Source organism: Schistocerca americana, chromosome 1, assembly GCF_021461395.2.
Source record: "Schistocerca americana isolate TAMUIC-IGC-003095 chromosome 1, iqSchAmer2.1, whole genome shotgun sequence".
In the NCBI taxonomy this organism is placed as follows: Eukaryota; Metazoa; Arthropoda; class Insecta; order Orthoptera; family Acrididae; genus Schistocerca; species Schistocerca americana.
Window position 1 is genome coordinate 167,577,667 of NC_060119.1, and position 14,378 is coordinate 167,592,044.

At 39.2% G+C, this 14,378-nt stretch overlaps 1 protein-coding gene across 1 annotated transcript in view; it reads right to left on the minus strand.

Annotated features, from left to right (window-relative positions):
- LOC124552186 (calcium-activated potassium channel slowpoke) overlaps nucleotides 1–14,378 on the minus strand; it is an 881,186-nt gene that overhangs the window by 79,962 nt on the left and 786,846 nt on the right. Inside the window, exon 21 of the mRNA XM_047126498.1 lies at nucleotides 6,211–6,394. Within this exon, the coding sequence (XP_046982454.1) occupies nucleotides 6,211–6,394 (184 nt within the window). The remainder of the gene's footprint in view (nucleotides 1–6,210; nucleotides 6,395–14,378) is intronic.

Genomic DNA, 14,378 nt, shown 5'->3' on the forward strand with positions numbered 1-14,378 from the left:
AATTCAAGTAGATTTAAAAGCCCATGCAAGAAATCAAACTTGGGAGTCATAACTCTTGCATCCAAGTGAAACAGCTTAAGATGCCAAGTTGGTCTTTAAGATAAAAGAAAGGCAAACAAGGACAAATAATTCCCCATAAACCTTGTATGGTAGTTAGCGATGTCCACAAGGCAGAGGTTCAGACTATGAACAAGCATACACACCAGTGGTATGATACAATTCATTCAGATATTTATTTAGTCTAGCTGCTAAATATGATTTGGACATTGGTCATTGTGATATAGTGTTATGGTTTTTGCAAGGTGACTTGAAAGAAGAAATTTATGTTAAAATTCCCATGAGTGACTACATGACAAAAAACACTGGAAGATGAATGGATTAAAAGACTTAAGAAAGCTGTCTATGGACTGAAACAGGGAAGCCTCTTTTGGAACATCAAACTCAACAAATCTCTACTAAGTAGGTCCACAGCTGACACTCGAGTTTACCACAAAAATCAGAGAACTGATATATTCATAGTAGAAGTTTAAATAGATGACATGATTCTTCGTAACAATCTGCAACAAAAAATTAAATTAAAGACAAACTTAACAAACTCTTAAAACTAAAGAACTTTGGAGACATGTCCAAATGTCTAGGAAAGCGTGTAACAGGAGACTGAAGGCGTGGCCTTTTATGGATGAGCCTGACTCATTATATAAATCAGATTGTGCAAAAATATAACATGGAACATTGCCATCTGGTATCCACACAAACAATCTTTATAATGCAGAAAAGGCTATTAAAGATAATGAAGTAAGAAAATTCTAGATCAGCAACCTTCACAACAATTTGAACATTCATCTGCTGCCACAGAGAATAAGTAGGTGTCTACGTGGTATCAGGAACATAGGAACTCAGCTGTACAATAAACTTCCTATGACCATTCAAAATAGTGAAGGGATCTAATTCAGGAAAAAAGTAAAGTGCTGATGAGTGCTTAAGGGCAAATTTACACTACCTCTCCAAAATTACTTCCCAAAAAATAAGAACACAAGCTCACTACTTGTCAAGAACACATTAAATTTATTTTTGCCTATTCTTAGTCTTGTTTTATAAACTGAAATAAATAACACGCCAAGTCAGTTCTGTTAGGACTGTACAGAAATAAGCCTATGTGTCTGTACTTACTGTAGTTTCTTAATTCCCATCACACACTGGAAGCCCATATATATTACTGTTACTTTATGTTCTATGCACCCCCACATAAATGTAAACCGTCCCTATGTGTATTTAGCTTTATGTCAGTTTTTAACTCAATCATACATGTGAACTGTCCCCTATGTGTGTTTAGTTTTTTGACAGTATTTAATGCCATCATACATGTAGGCTTTTTCATTTGAAAATATTTAACTTTAATACTGTTAGTACTATGTCTCATAAAAAATGAAACCATCGTCACACAGTTACAGCAAACCATGTCCTATATATTTGTGCATCGTACACCATAAGATGCCAGGGGCAATAAATAAATAAATAAATAAATAAGTATTAATTCATGAAATGAGCCCACAGATGGAGAGTGAAACAGCTGGCATGAAGAATGTCCTGTATAGAGGAGCCTGATGTATGCAAAACTATGTACTAGACCATATCTAGTATTTACAATGGTAGTGGTGAGTTGTTTAACATTAATTGAGGAGTGCTCTTGGTTTAAAAATAACTGAGGAGTACCCCACTGGCAAACTGCAAAAAAAAATCCTAATCCTATAATATCTAAAGGGGATTAAAGATTTCAAACTGCAATTTTTTAAGGATAAGGACCACGAAATCACAAGATACACAAATGCTGACTGGGCTCGGGGTACTGGATATAGGAAATCAATCATTGGTTTCTTGTTTATGTCACAAGGTACAGCAATCTCACGGGACAGCAGAAAACAACCAACAGTGGCTCTCTCGAAGACAGAAGCTAAGTGCATGGCATTAAAATCTGCCTGTCAGGATGCACTTTGGCTGCACTAACTGCAAATAGAAATATCCCCTTTCCCAAAAGAGGAGCTGATGAAACTGTTTTGTGATAACAAAAGTACAACCAATCTGTCAAAGACTAGTGGATACAAAGGTTGTACTAGACACATTTACACCAAGTATCATTTAATCGTGGAAAAAATTTATTCAGAAGAAATCACAGTGGGGAAAATTTCAACAAACAGAATGGTTGCAGATATGATAACAAAGCCACTGCCAAGAACCAGACATCATCATTTAACACAAAAATTTGGACTACGAGGATTAAGTACTGAGAAGCATCACTTCTATTTGGGTGTTGAAAGTCACCATTTACAGGGTGACAATTACTGAGTATATGAAATATAATTTTTATAACTTCTGAAACAGTTTGCATTAGGACGTTCAAACTGCATGGTTGGTTGTGGGGCATGATGAGAATTTGTATGGTTTGGTTTAGTGACAAAGCCCAATTTCATATGGATGGGCTTGTCAATAAGCAAAATTGGGGCATTTACGGGACCAAGAATCCACATTTCTACATCTACATCTACATATGTAGTCCGCACTCCACCATTCGGTGCGTGGCGGAGGGTGCCTTGTACCACAACTAGCATCTTCTCTCCCTGTTCCACTCCCAAACAGAACGAGGGAAAAATGACTGCCTATATGCCTCTGTACGAGCCCTAATCTCTCTTATCTTATCTTTGTGGTCTTTCCACAAAATGTAAGTTGGCGGCAGTAAAATTGTACTGCAGTCAGCCTCAAATGCTGGTTCTCTAAATTTCCTCAGTAGTGATTCACGAAAAGAATGCCTCCTTTCCTCTAGAGACTCCCACCCGAGTTCCTGTAGCATTTCCATGATCAGACCTACCAGTAACAAATCTAGCAGCATGCCTCTGAACTGCTTCTATGTCCTCCCTCAATCCAACCTGATAGGGATCCCAAACACTCGAGCAGTATTCAAGAATAGGTCGTATTAGTGTTTTAGCGGTCTCCTTTACAGATGAACCACATCTTCCCAAAATTCTACCAATGAACTGAAGACGACTATCTGCCTTCCACACAACTGCCATTACATGCTTGTCCCACTTCATATCGCTCTGCAATGTTACACCCAAATATTTAATCGACATGACTGTGTCAAGCGCTACACTACTAATGGAGTATTCACACATTACAGGATTCTTTTTCCTATTCATCTGCATTAATTTACATTTATCTACATTTAGAGTTAGCTGCCATTCTTTACACCAATCACAAATCCTGTCCAAGTCATCTCGTATCCTCCTACAGTCACTCAATGACAACATCTTCCTGTACACCACAGCATCATCAGCAAACAGCTGCACATTGCTATCCACCCTATCCAAAAGATCATTTATGTAGATAGAAAACAACAGTGGACCTACCACACTTCCCTAGGGCACTCCAGATAATGCCCTCACCTCCGATGAACACTCACCATCGAGGACAATGTACTGGGTTCTATTACTTAAGAAGTCTTCAAGCCACTCACATACTTCAGAACCAATCCCATATGCTCGTACCTTAGTTAGGAGTCTGCAGTGGGGCACCAAGTCAAACTCTTTCCGGAAGTCAACGAATATGGCATCCGTCTGATACACTTCATCCATGGTTCGCAAGATATCATGTGAAAAAAGGGCGAGTTGCGTTTCGCAGGAGCGATGCTTTCTACAGCCGTGCTGATGCATGGACACCAACTTCTCTGTCTCAAGGAAATTCATTATATTCGAACAGAGAATATGTTTGAGAATCCTGCAACAAACCGATGTTAAGGATATTGGTCTGTAATTTTGAGGATCTGTCCTTCTACCCTTCTTATATACAGGCGTCACCTGCGCTTTTTTCCAGTCGCTCAGGACTTTATGTTGGGCAAGAGATTCACAATAAATGCAAGGTAAGTAAGGAGCCAATGCAGTAGAGTACTCTCTGTAAAACCGAATTGGAATCCCATCAGGACCTGGCAATTTATTTATTTTCAACCCATTCAGCTGCCTCACAACCCCAGGGATGTCTATCACTATGTCCTCCATACGGGAATCTATACGAGACTCAAACGGCGGTATGTTTGTAAGATCCTCATGCGTGAAAGATTTCTCAAATGCTAAATTTAAAATTTCAGCTTTCGTTTTGCTCATCCCCAATATCCAAAATGACCCTGATTTAAACAGGATGAGGTTTATCCAAGGCAGAGCTTTACTCCATCAAAGCAGGAAAGTTATTGATGTCTTGGAGGAGCACTTTGGGGACTGCATTCTGGCTCTGGAGTACCCAGAGGCCACTGGCATGGGCCTCGATTGGCTGCCATATTCTCCAGATCTGAACACATTCGGATCCTTTTCATGGGGCTATATTAAAGACAAGGTGTACAGCAATAACCCCAAAACCATTGCTGAGCTGAAAACAGCCATTCAGGAGGTAATCGAGAGCATCAATGTTCCGACACTTCAGTGCGTCATGTAGAATTTTGCTGTTCGTCTGCGCCACATCATCAGTGATGGCAGGCATATCAAACATGTCATAACCTATATCAAAATATCTGGATGACATTTACATATTGAATAAAGTGTGTGCACACCATAGTTTGTAACTAATTTATGTTTTTTTTTTTTTTCCATATAGATCAATAATTGTCATCCTGTAGAATCAATGCCTCTAATGGCATATTCATCTGTGGTGTCATTGCTATGGATTCTTTTTATGTACAGTATTTGATTAATTCAGGTCTGCCACTGATCACATTGATATTCATTCTTTGTAGAAATAACGTTTATTATTCAGTTTCAAACTATAATTGCATTTTCATTTAGAGCTCAAATAACAATATATAATAATGTATCAGAATTTTTATAATCATACAAGAAATGCAAGTACTTGGTCTCTATACAGATCATCATTCACCTATACTTATTCTCTGTCATCTAGTATCATCAGTAATGCAACGATGATCTAAACTGCTTACAACATTCTATTGTGTATACTTTTCTATTGTAAATGCAGAAAAGAAAATTCAGACAGAAAGTTGCTTAACCCCACATTCTCTTTTACATACATTATTTTTTCTGTCTACATCAAGAGAGCTGTTCAAATCCTTGTGAAAACCATACTAGTTGAGATTTAGTGTGGTTTCTGTAACTATGTTAGAAGCGGGCTGAAATGGTTCTATGGACATGGCAACAAACAATGCCTTGCACAACTGAGACTTTCAATCCTCTTGGAAATAATCAGTCAAAGTTTTGAATCTAAACTGTTCAGATGTCTTAATGATTGAAAATGAAAGAGTAGACTCCTTCTAATCTCTGACTCTGAATGTGTTTTCAGTAACAATATACCATACAAGTAAAACACAGATTATGATTGCACAATATTTAAATTGTCCATTTAAATGAGATACGCATAACATGAGTACTTTAAATAGTTCTATAAACAAAACCGATGAAGCTGACATTTAACCAACATTATGATGCACATGCACTGTGTGCCGCACTTTGACTGGGTGAAGGATAGTCTGTGGTGTGGCAGTTTGTCTTCACTCACAATATTGGAAATCATTGCTTAGCTCAGTCACGTAATGTCACTGGAAGAGAGAAGGAGACAATGAGAATGTAAACAAGTGGGGATGATAGAGAATGAGAGGAGAAGAAAGACATGGGGGGAGAGAGAAGGTCAGGTGAGAGGAGGGTATGAGAGAGGAAGGAGACCAGAGATTGAGAACTGGGGTATATTAGCTGAGGAACAATAATCGTTACTATTTTGTATCTCTGACAGCTGTTCAGTGATTGTACTATATAATGAATAGTGTCTGATCTCATTTCAGTTCTTATATGCCATTTGGTATTTTTTATAGTTTGTCAACAAAATCACAGTAGTAAAAGCAAGTGATCTGTCTATGGATTTGATAAATTATCAAGTATAAAGCTTATCTCACAGTTTTAACAACACCAGGTACAAAACTGCATTATTCAGTCATACGTTACACATTGTAAATATTTCCTGTGATGACTTCAGTGACAGAAGTTTTTTAAGTGTCTTGGATATCACACCACAATTGAACACAATAACAAAATAATCCAAATAGCAGAGACCACAAAGCAAAGGTTTTCACTTACTGGCATCAAGACATATCCCACTGTTACCATATCTGTCTCATTCATAATCAGTCCAACTATTTAAACAATTTTTATTAGGCTGACTTACCTTGGCTTAAGACACCAATTGTGTCATCAAATGTCATAGCTTTAATATTTAATGACGCTAAGATGGCTTCTTTATCAGCCAATGTTGGATCATCATTACTTGGTACTTTGGCTGACAGGATGACACACATATCACATAAGTTGACATTCACTGCACGCAGGTCTGCACGGCTCAGTGGCGAACCCTAAACACATCAAGATTAGACATGGATATAGCACTGTAATAAGTTGATTCATGTTTGTGGATACATATATCTCTCCGAGGTGTTTTGAAAGGCACAAGATTAGATTAGATTAGATTCAGTTTTTGTTCCATAGATCCAAAAAATGAGATTATTCTCGTGGGTGTGGAACATGTCAGGAAGTATAAACTAAAAACATAAAACATTTGAATATAATATTTACTACCCTGATCATTTGTCAGGAGATTGTCAAAATAGGTGAATACAATGCGATAAACCGGAACAGCTAATATTTATAGAATTACCATGCTGTCAGAATGAAACATTGTTATGCACTATTAATAAATTTATCACACACAAAATACGTAATCTTGACTGTTGTGACCAAGTTCTGTCAAAAGTGAAATCCAAAAGACATTTTTACTTAAGCTGGCTTAGCAGTCTATTTTAAGATATTCATCTAAAGAGTAGAAGGATTTGCCTACCAAAAAGTCTTTCAAACTCTGTTTAAATGGTGCTTTATCTGAAACCAAGTTTTTAATGGTTGCTGGAAATTTATTGAAAAATCTGTGTTCCTGAATATTGGACACCTTTTTGGACCAAGGTAAGTGATTTTAGGTTTTTATATACAAGATGTACAACTTTGCTTCTGCCGTTTGCCGACAGGTGGCGACAACAGTAAGTAGTGGTCGAAAGAAACAGGTCGCAGGTGTCAGGCAATTAGCTTGGACCTCAGTCAACATAACCTCATCCAAACATTGGTCAATTTGTGTCTGCATCATAAAGTTGTTCTTGATTGAAAACGTCAGTTTACGAGCCTAATTCTTGTCATTTGCGGGAGGTGTTACTGTTTTGTTTCAATATTAAGAAAACAGAAGCTGAGTCTCATCGAATGCTCTCAAGTATGTATGGTAAGGACGATATTAGTGAAAGAATGTGTTGTGAGTGGTTTTAATGGTTCAAGAACGGTGCTTTTAAAATCGTAGACTGGCACAGTGGTGGAAGAGATAAAGTTTTTGTGCTGACTGAAGACTCACGTCAAACTCAAGAAGAATTGGCATGACTAGTGGTAGTGACACAGCAAGCCACTTCAAAACGTCTCAAGGCTATGGGCATGATTCAGTAAGAAGGAACTTGGGTCTCAAGTGAGCTGGAACCAAGAGACATTGAACTGCATTTATGTGTTTGTGAACAGTTGCTTCAGAGGCAAAAACGGAAGGGATTTCTGCATTGCATTGTAACTGGGGACAGAAAATGGGTTCATTATGATAACCATAAATGAAAAAAATCATGGGGTTGTCCCGGCCATGCTTCCACGTCAACGGCCAAACCGAATATTCATTGCTCCAAGATCATGCTCTGCATTTGGTGGGACCAGCTTGGCATCGTGTACTATAACGTGTTGAAACCAAGTTAAAGAATCACAGATGATTGTTATCAAATGCAATTAATGTGTTTGAGCAGAGTATTAAAAGACAAAAGGCTGCAATACCGCGAGAGGCACAATAAAGTGATTTTGCAGCACAACAACACTTGACTCCACATTGCAAAAGAGGCCAAAGTGCACTTGGAAACGTTGAAATGGGAAGTCGTACCCCACCTGACATATTTTCCAGACGTTGCTCCCTCTGACACATGTTTATATCGATGGTGCATGGCCTGGCTGACCAACACTTCCGATCTCATGAAGAAGTCACAAGTTGGATCGATTTGTGGATTGCTTCAAAAGATGAACAATTTTTTCGTTGCGGAATTCATACACTGCCCAAAAGATTGGATAAAGGAGGGGCCAGCGATGGAAAATACTTTGAATGATACATGTATAACCGTTTGTTTAGTTAAAGCCTCAACTGTTGGGGAAAAATGATTCTTATAATGTGCTTTCGCATCACAAAAACGTTTGCTTGGTTTGATGAGTTGTCCCAGAATATGAGCAAATATGACATAATAGAATGAAAGTAAGCAAAGTATGCAAGTTTTTTACATTTATGTCTCCTACATCGGACATTGTTCTCAATGCAAATACAGACTTATTTAGGTGCTTAAGCAATTCTGTGGTATGCCCTTCCCAACTGAATTTATTATCGAGTTGTAATCCCAGAACCGCCCCCGTGAACCATGGGCCTTGCCATTGGTGGAGAGGTTTGTGTACCTCAGCAATAAAGATAGCTGTACCGTAGGTGCATCCACAATGGAGGGGTATCTGTGGAGAGGCCAGACAAACATGTTGTTCCTGAAGAGGGGCAGCAGTCTTTTCAATAGTTGCAGGGGCAACAGTCTGGATGATTGACTGATCTGGCCATGTAACATTAACCAAAATGGCCTTGCTGTGGTGCTACTGCCAACAGCTGAAACCAAGGGGAAACAACAGCCGTAATTTTTCCTGAGGGCATGCAGCTTTACTGTCTGATTAAATGATGAGGCTATCCTCTTGGGTAAAATATTCCGGAGGTAAAATAGTCCCCCATTCAGACCTCCAGGCGGGGAATACTCAGGAGGACTTTGGTATCAGGAGAAAGAAAACTGGCATTCTATGGATCGGAGTGTGGAATGTCATCTGCCTTAATCGGGCAGGTAGGTTAGAAAATTTAAAAAGGGAAATGGATAGGTTAAAGTTAGATATGGTGGGAATTAGTGAAGTTTGGTGGCAGAAGGAAAAAGGCTTCTGGTCATGTGAGTACGGGATTATAAATACAAAATCAAATAGGAATAAAGCAGCAGTAGGTTTAACAACGAATAAAAAATTGGAGCGCGGGTAAGCTACTAGAAACAGCATAGTGAATGCATTATTGTAGCCAAGATGGACACAAAGCTCACGCCTGTCACAGTAGTACAAGTTTATAAGCCAACTGGCTCCACAGATGACGAAGAGATTTTGAAGAAATGTATGGTGAGATAAAAGAAATTATTCAGATAGTAAAGGGAGACAAAAATTTAATAGTCATGGGTGACTGCAATTTGATAGTAGGAAAAGGAAGAGAAGGAAACGTAGTAGGTGAATAAGGAATGGGGGTAAGGAATGATAGAGGACGCTGCCTGGTAGAATTTTGCACAGAGCATAACTTAATCATAGCTAACAATTGGTTCAAGAACCATGAAAGAAGGTTGTATGAATGGAAGAGGATTGGAGATAGTGGAAGGTTTCAGATGGATTGTATAATGGTGAGACAGAGATTTAGGAACCAGACTTTAAATTGTAAGACATTTCCAGGGGCAGATGTGGACTCTGACCACAATCTATTGCTTATGAACTGTAGATTAAAACTGAAGAAACTACAAAAAGGTGGGAATTTAAGGAGATGGGACATGGATAAACTGACAGAACCAGAGTTTGTAGAGAGTTTCAGGCAGAGCATTAGGGAACAATTGACAAGAATGGGGGAAAGAAATACCGTAGAAGAAGAATGTGTAGCTTTGAGAGATGAAATAGTGAAGGCAGAAGAGGATCAAGTAGGTAAAAATATGAGGGCTGGTAGAAATCCTTGGGTAACAGAAGATATGCCGAATTTAATTGATGAAAGGAGAAAATATAAAAATATGGTAAATGAAGCAGGTAGAAAGGAATACAAACGTCTCATAAATGAGATTGACAGGAAGTGCAAAATGGCTAATCAGGGATGGCTTGAGGGCAAATGTCAAGATGTAGAGGCATATATCAGTAGGGATAAGATAGATATTGCCTACAGGAAAATTAAAGAGACTTTTGGAGAAAAGAGAACCACTTGTATGAATATCAAGAACCTAGATGGAAACCCAGTTCTAAGCAAAGAAGGGAAAGCAGAAAGGTGGAAGGAGTATGTAGAGGGTCTATACAAGGGTGATGTAGTTGAGGGCAGTATCATGGAAATGGAGGAGGATGTAGATGAAGATGAAATGGGAGATGATAGTGTGTGAAGAGTTTGACAGAGCACTGAAATACCTTGCATTAGAAGTTCTCGGTTTACTTTCCACATCAAATTTGGATAAAAATCCAAGCTTTCGATGACTGACTCCATCATCTTTGTCAGGGGTAAAACTGACTGTCATGGACCGGTGAGGTTTCTGCTTTTATAAGCAGTGGATGGCCTCTCATTGGCTGGGTGACGTCACGGTGAAAATGGTGTGTACGGAACTGGCGGCCTCTATATCTATAGATTTTGTTTGCACGCTTTATCCAGCGTTGCTTGCAGCGCCATCCATCACAACAGGTGGAGAACTGCGAGAAATGTAAGAAGTCTCCATCTGTGCTCTTTCTTTATCAATTGCGTGCTTCCATGCATTGATGAGTGCATATCCGGAGTCTCTGTTGAAATTATTTTCACAGAGTCTTATTTCAACTGCTTCCCTGATGGCAGAGTCTCAATAGTTTGAAGTGTGAGCAAGTATTCTTGTTTCATCGAATAAAATCATATGTTTATTTAACAAACTGTGCTCAGCCACTGCTGATTTTTCTAGATACCTGTATTTCAGGTGACGCTGATATTCCACACAGCGATTGGCAACAGTTCTTATAGACTGCCCCACATAATTTTTGCCACACTCGCAACGAATGCTGTAAATTCCCGGTACTCTCAGGCTGAGATTATCTTTCATGGGTTGCAACATCTACTTAATCTTGCTGGGTGGCCAGAGGACTGGTCTGATTCCCTGCTGACTCAGGACTCTACCGATCTTGCTGGTCGTTGCACCACAGAATGGTAGCCGTGTGATGCGTTGGTCCTCTTGATCTGTTCGAACAGCATCCTTCCTAGGTTTCTTTGCTAGTGTAGATCTGATATCACAATCAGAATATCCATTTTTTCTGAATACCATTGTCAGATGGTTAATCTCAGAGCCGGGATGATCCTTGTCCAAAATAGTCCTTGCTCTGTGTACCAAGGTAGCATAGCTCTCTTCTGAGCTGGGTGGAGAAAATTATGTGCATTTAGATATAAATCTGTATGTGTCGGTTTTCTCTACATAGAATGTCTGAGACATCCATCTGATTTTCGCTCCAACAGCACATCTACGAAGGGTAACTTCCCATCCTTCTCCACCTCCACTGTAAATCTTATGTTCTGATGTATACCATTCAAATGATCAAAAACTGCAGCAGTGCCTCATTGCCATGTGGTCAGATTAAAAATGTATCGTCAACATACCTGAAGAAGCAGGATGGGCGTAAGGGAGCACTGTTCAATACTCATTCTTTGAAATCCTCCATGAAAAAGTTAGCTATAGCCGGTGACAGTGGCGAACCCATGGCTGTTCCATCAGTCATTTCATAATATTTTCCACCTTACAAAAAATAAGTGGTCATCAAAGTGTGTTGAAATAATTTCAGTATTTCAGGAAAGAAATGAGCAGCCAACAGTTTTAACGTATCTTCCACCGATATCTTTGTAAACAAAGAGAGTACATCTAGGCTGAGCATGATGTCATTCGGACCTATCCTCATCTGCTTTATGATGTCAACAAACATTTTGAGTTATTAATATGATGGTTGCAGTGGCCGACTATAGGTGCTAATAATTTGGTTAAGTATTTTGCCAACTGATATGTAGGAGACCCAATAGCACAAACAATAGGTCTCAACAGGACGCCATCTTTATGGACCTTGGGTAGACTGTATAACCTAGCTGGCCTTGGTGCTCCTGGTCATAGATTCTTGACTAGTTCTTCTGGGAGGCCAGAGTTTTTCAGTAGCTCCCTTGTCTTCCTGCTAAGTGTTGCTGTGGGATCCTGTTTAAGAATCCGGCACGTGGTATCTTCCAATAATAGAGCCACTTTCTAATGATAATCAGTAGCATTGAGAATAATTGTGGCATTCCATTTCTCGGTTGGTAGCACAACTAACGCTTCATCCTTCCCCAAAGATTTCAATGCCAGTTTCTCCACTCTGCTTACATTGGACTTAGGTGGCGCAACCTCACCAGTTCACGACAGTCAGTTTTACTCCTAACGAAGATGATGGAGGTAGTCATCGAAAGCTTGGGATTTTATCCAAATTTGACGTGGCAGGTAAACCGAGAACTTTTTATGCAAGGACTTCGTCGCGAAAGACTTCTTAATCTCACTGAAAGACATCAGTCGAAACAAGGCTCCTGTGAGTAGACAACATTCCATTAGATCCAGTTATAGCCTTGAGAGAGCGAGCCCCAAAAAAGCTCTACCGTGTGGTGAGCAAGATGTATGAGACAGGTGAAATGCCCTCAGACTTCAAGAAGAATATAATAATTCTATTCTGAAAGAAAGCAGATGTTGACAGATGTGAAAATTACCGAAGTATCAGTTTCATAAGTCATGGCTGCAAAATATTAACTCAAATTCTTTACAGACAAATGGAAAAACTGGTAGAAGCTGACCTCGGGGAAGTTCAGTTTGGATTCCGTACAAATGTTGGAACACGTGAGGCAATTCAGACCCTACGACTTATCTTAGAAGACAGATTAAGAAAAGGCAAACCTATGTTTCTAGCATTTGTAGACTTAGAGAAACCTTTTGACAATGTTGACTGGAATACTCTCTTTCAAATTCTTAAAATGGCAGGGGCAAAACACAGGGAGCAAAAGGCTATTTACAGTTTGTAAAGAAACCAGATGGCAGTTATAAGAGTCGAGGGGCATGGAAGGGAAGCATTGGTTGGGAAGGGAGTGAGACAGGGTTGTAGCCTATCCCCAATGTTATTCTATCTGTATATTGAGCAGTAAAGGAAACAAAATAAAAATTTGGAGTAGGAATTAAAATCCACAGAAAAGAAATAAAAAACTCTGAGGTTTGCCAGTGTAACTCTGTCAGAGACAGCAAAGGACCTGGAAGAGCAGTTGAACTGAATGGACAGTGTCTTGAAAGGAGGATATAAGATGAACACCAACAAAATCAAAACAAGGATAATGGAATGTAGTTGAATTAAATTGGGTTATGCTGAGGGAATTAGATTAGGAAATGAGACACTTAAAGTAGTAAAGGAGTTTTGCTATTTAGGGAGCAAAATAACTGATGTTGGTCAAAGTAGCGAGGATATAAAATGTAGACTGGCAATCGAAAGGAAAGCGTTTCTGAATAAGAGAAGTTTGTTTACATTGAGTTAAGTGTCAGGAAGTCATTTCTGAAAGTATTGTAGGGAGTGTAGCCATGTATGGATGTGAAACGTGGACGATAAATAGTTTATACCATAAGAGAATAGAAGCTTTCGAAATGTGGTGCTACATAAGAATGCTGAAGATTAGATGGGTAGATCACATAACTAGCGAGGAGGAATTGAACATAATTTGGGAGAAGAGAAATTTGGGGCGCAACTTGACTAGAAGAAGGGATCGGTTGGTAAGATATGTTCTGAGGCATCAAAGGATCACCAATTTAGTACTGGAGGGCAGTGTGGAGGGTAAAAACTGTAGAGGGAGACCAAGAGATGAATACACTAAGCAGATTAACAAGGATGTAGGTTGCAGTAGGTACTAGGAGATGAAGAAGCTTGCATAGGGTAGAGTAGCATGGAGAACTGCATCAAACCAGTTTCTGGACTGAAGACCACAAAAACAACAACAACATTGTGGTTTTCACAAGACTTAGTAATTACTGTGCAGGATGTACAGAGAGGCCACAGAAACTCAACAACACAAAAGCAGTTTCGAAGGATTGAAATTAGACAAGCTGAGGCCCCTAGTGCTAAATAAAACAAACAGCACCTACTCTTCCCCTGTACAAGCTCCACAGCATGCATTGGCACAACTCTATGATCTTAGGCAATGGTCTGATGTCATGAATCGACCACTGAGTGGATACATGAAAACAGTTCAGTTTGTTGAGTTTGTTTTGAGTCTGTAACAGCTTTCTGCTTTGTTAAAACCTCCGATGGAGTCTCCAGCAGTGGAAGAAGAAATGTTAGGAAGAGGCTAATGGCTTGGATCATGGCCTTATGCCCATAAATCAAATATCAGCAACATCACAAATGAAAGCCTACATTGAGCGATTGCTTCTTTAGCCATTCCTTCTACAATATAATTATCTGAATTTTTGGCTGTATTAA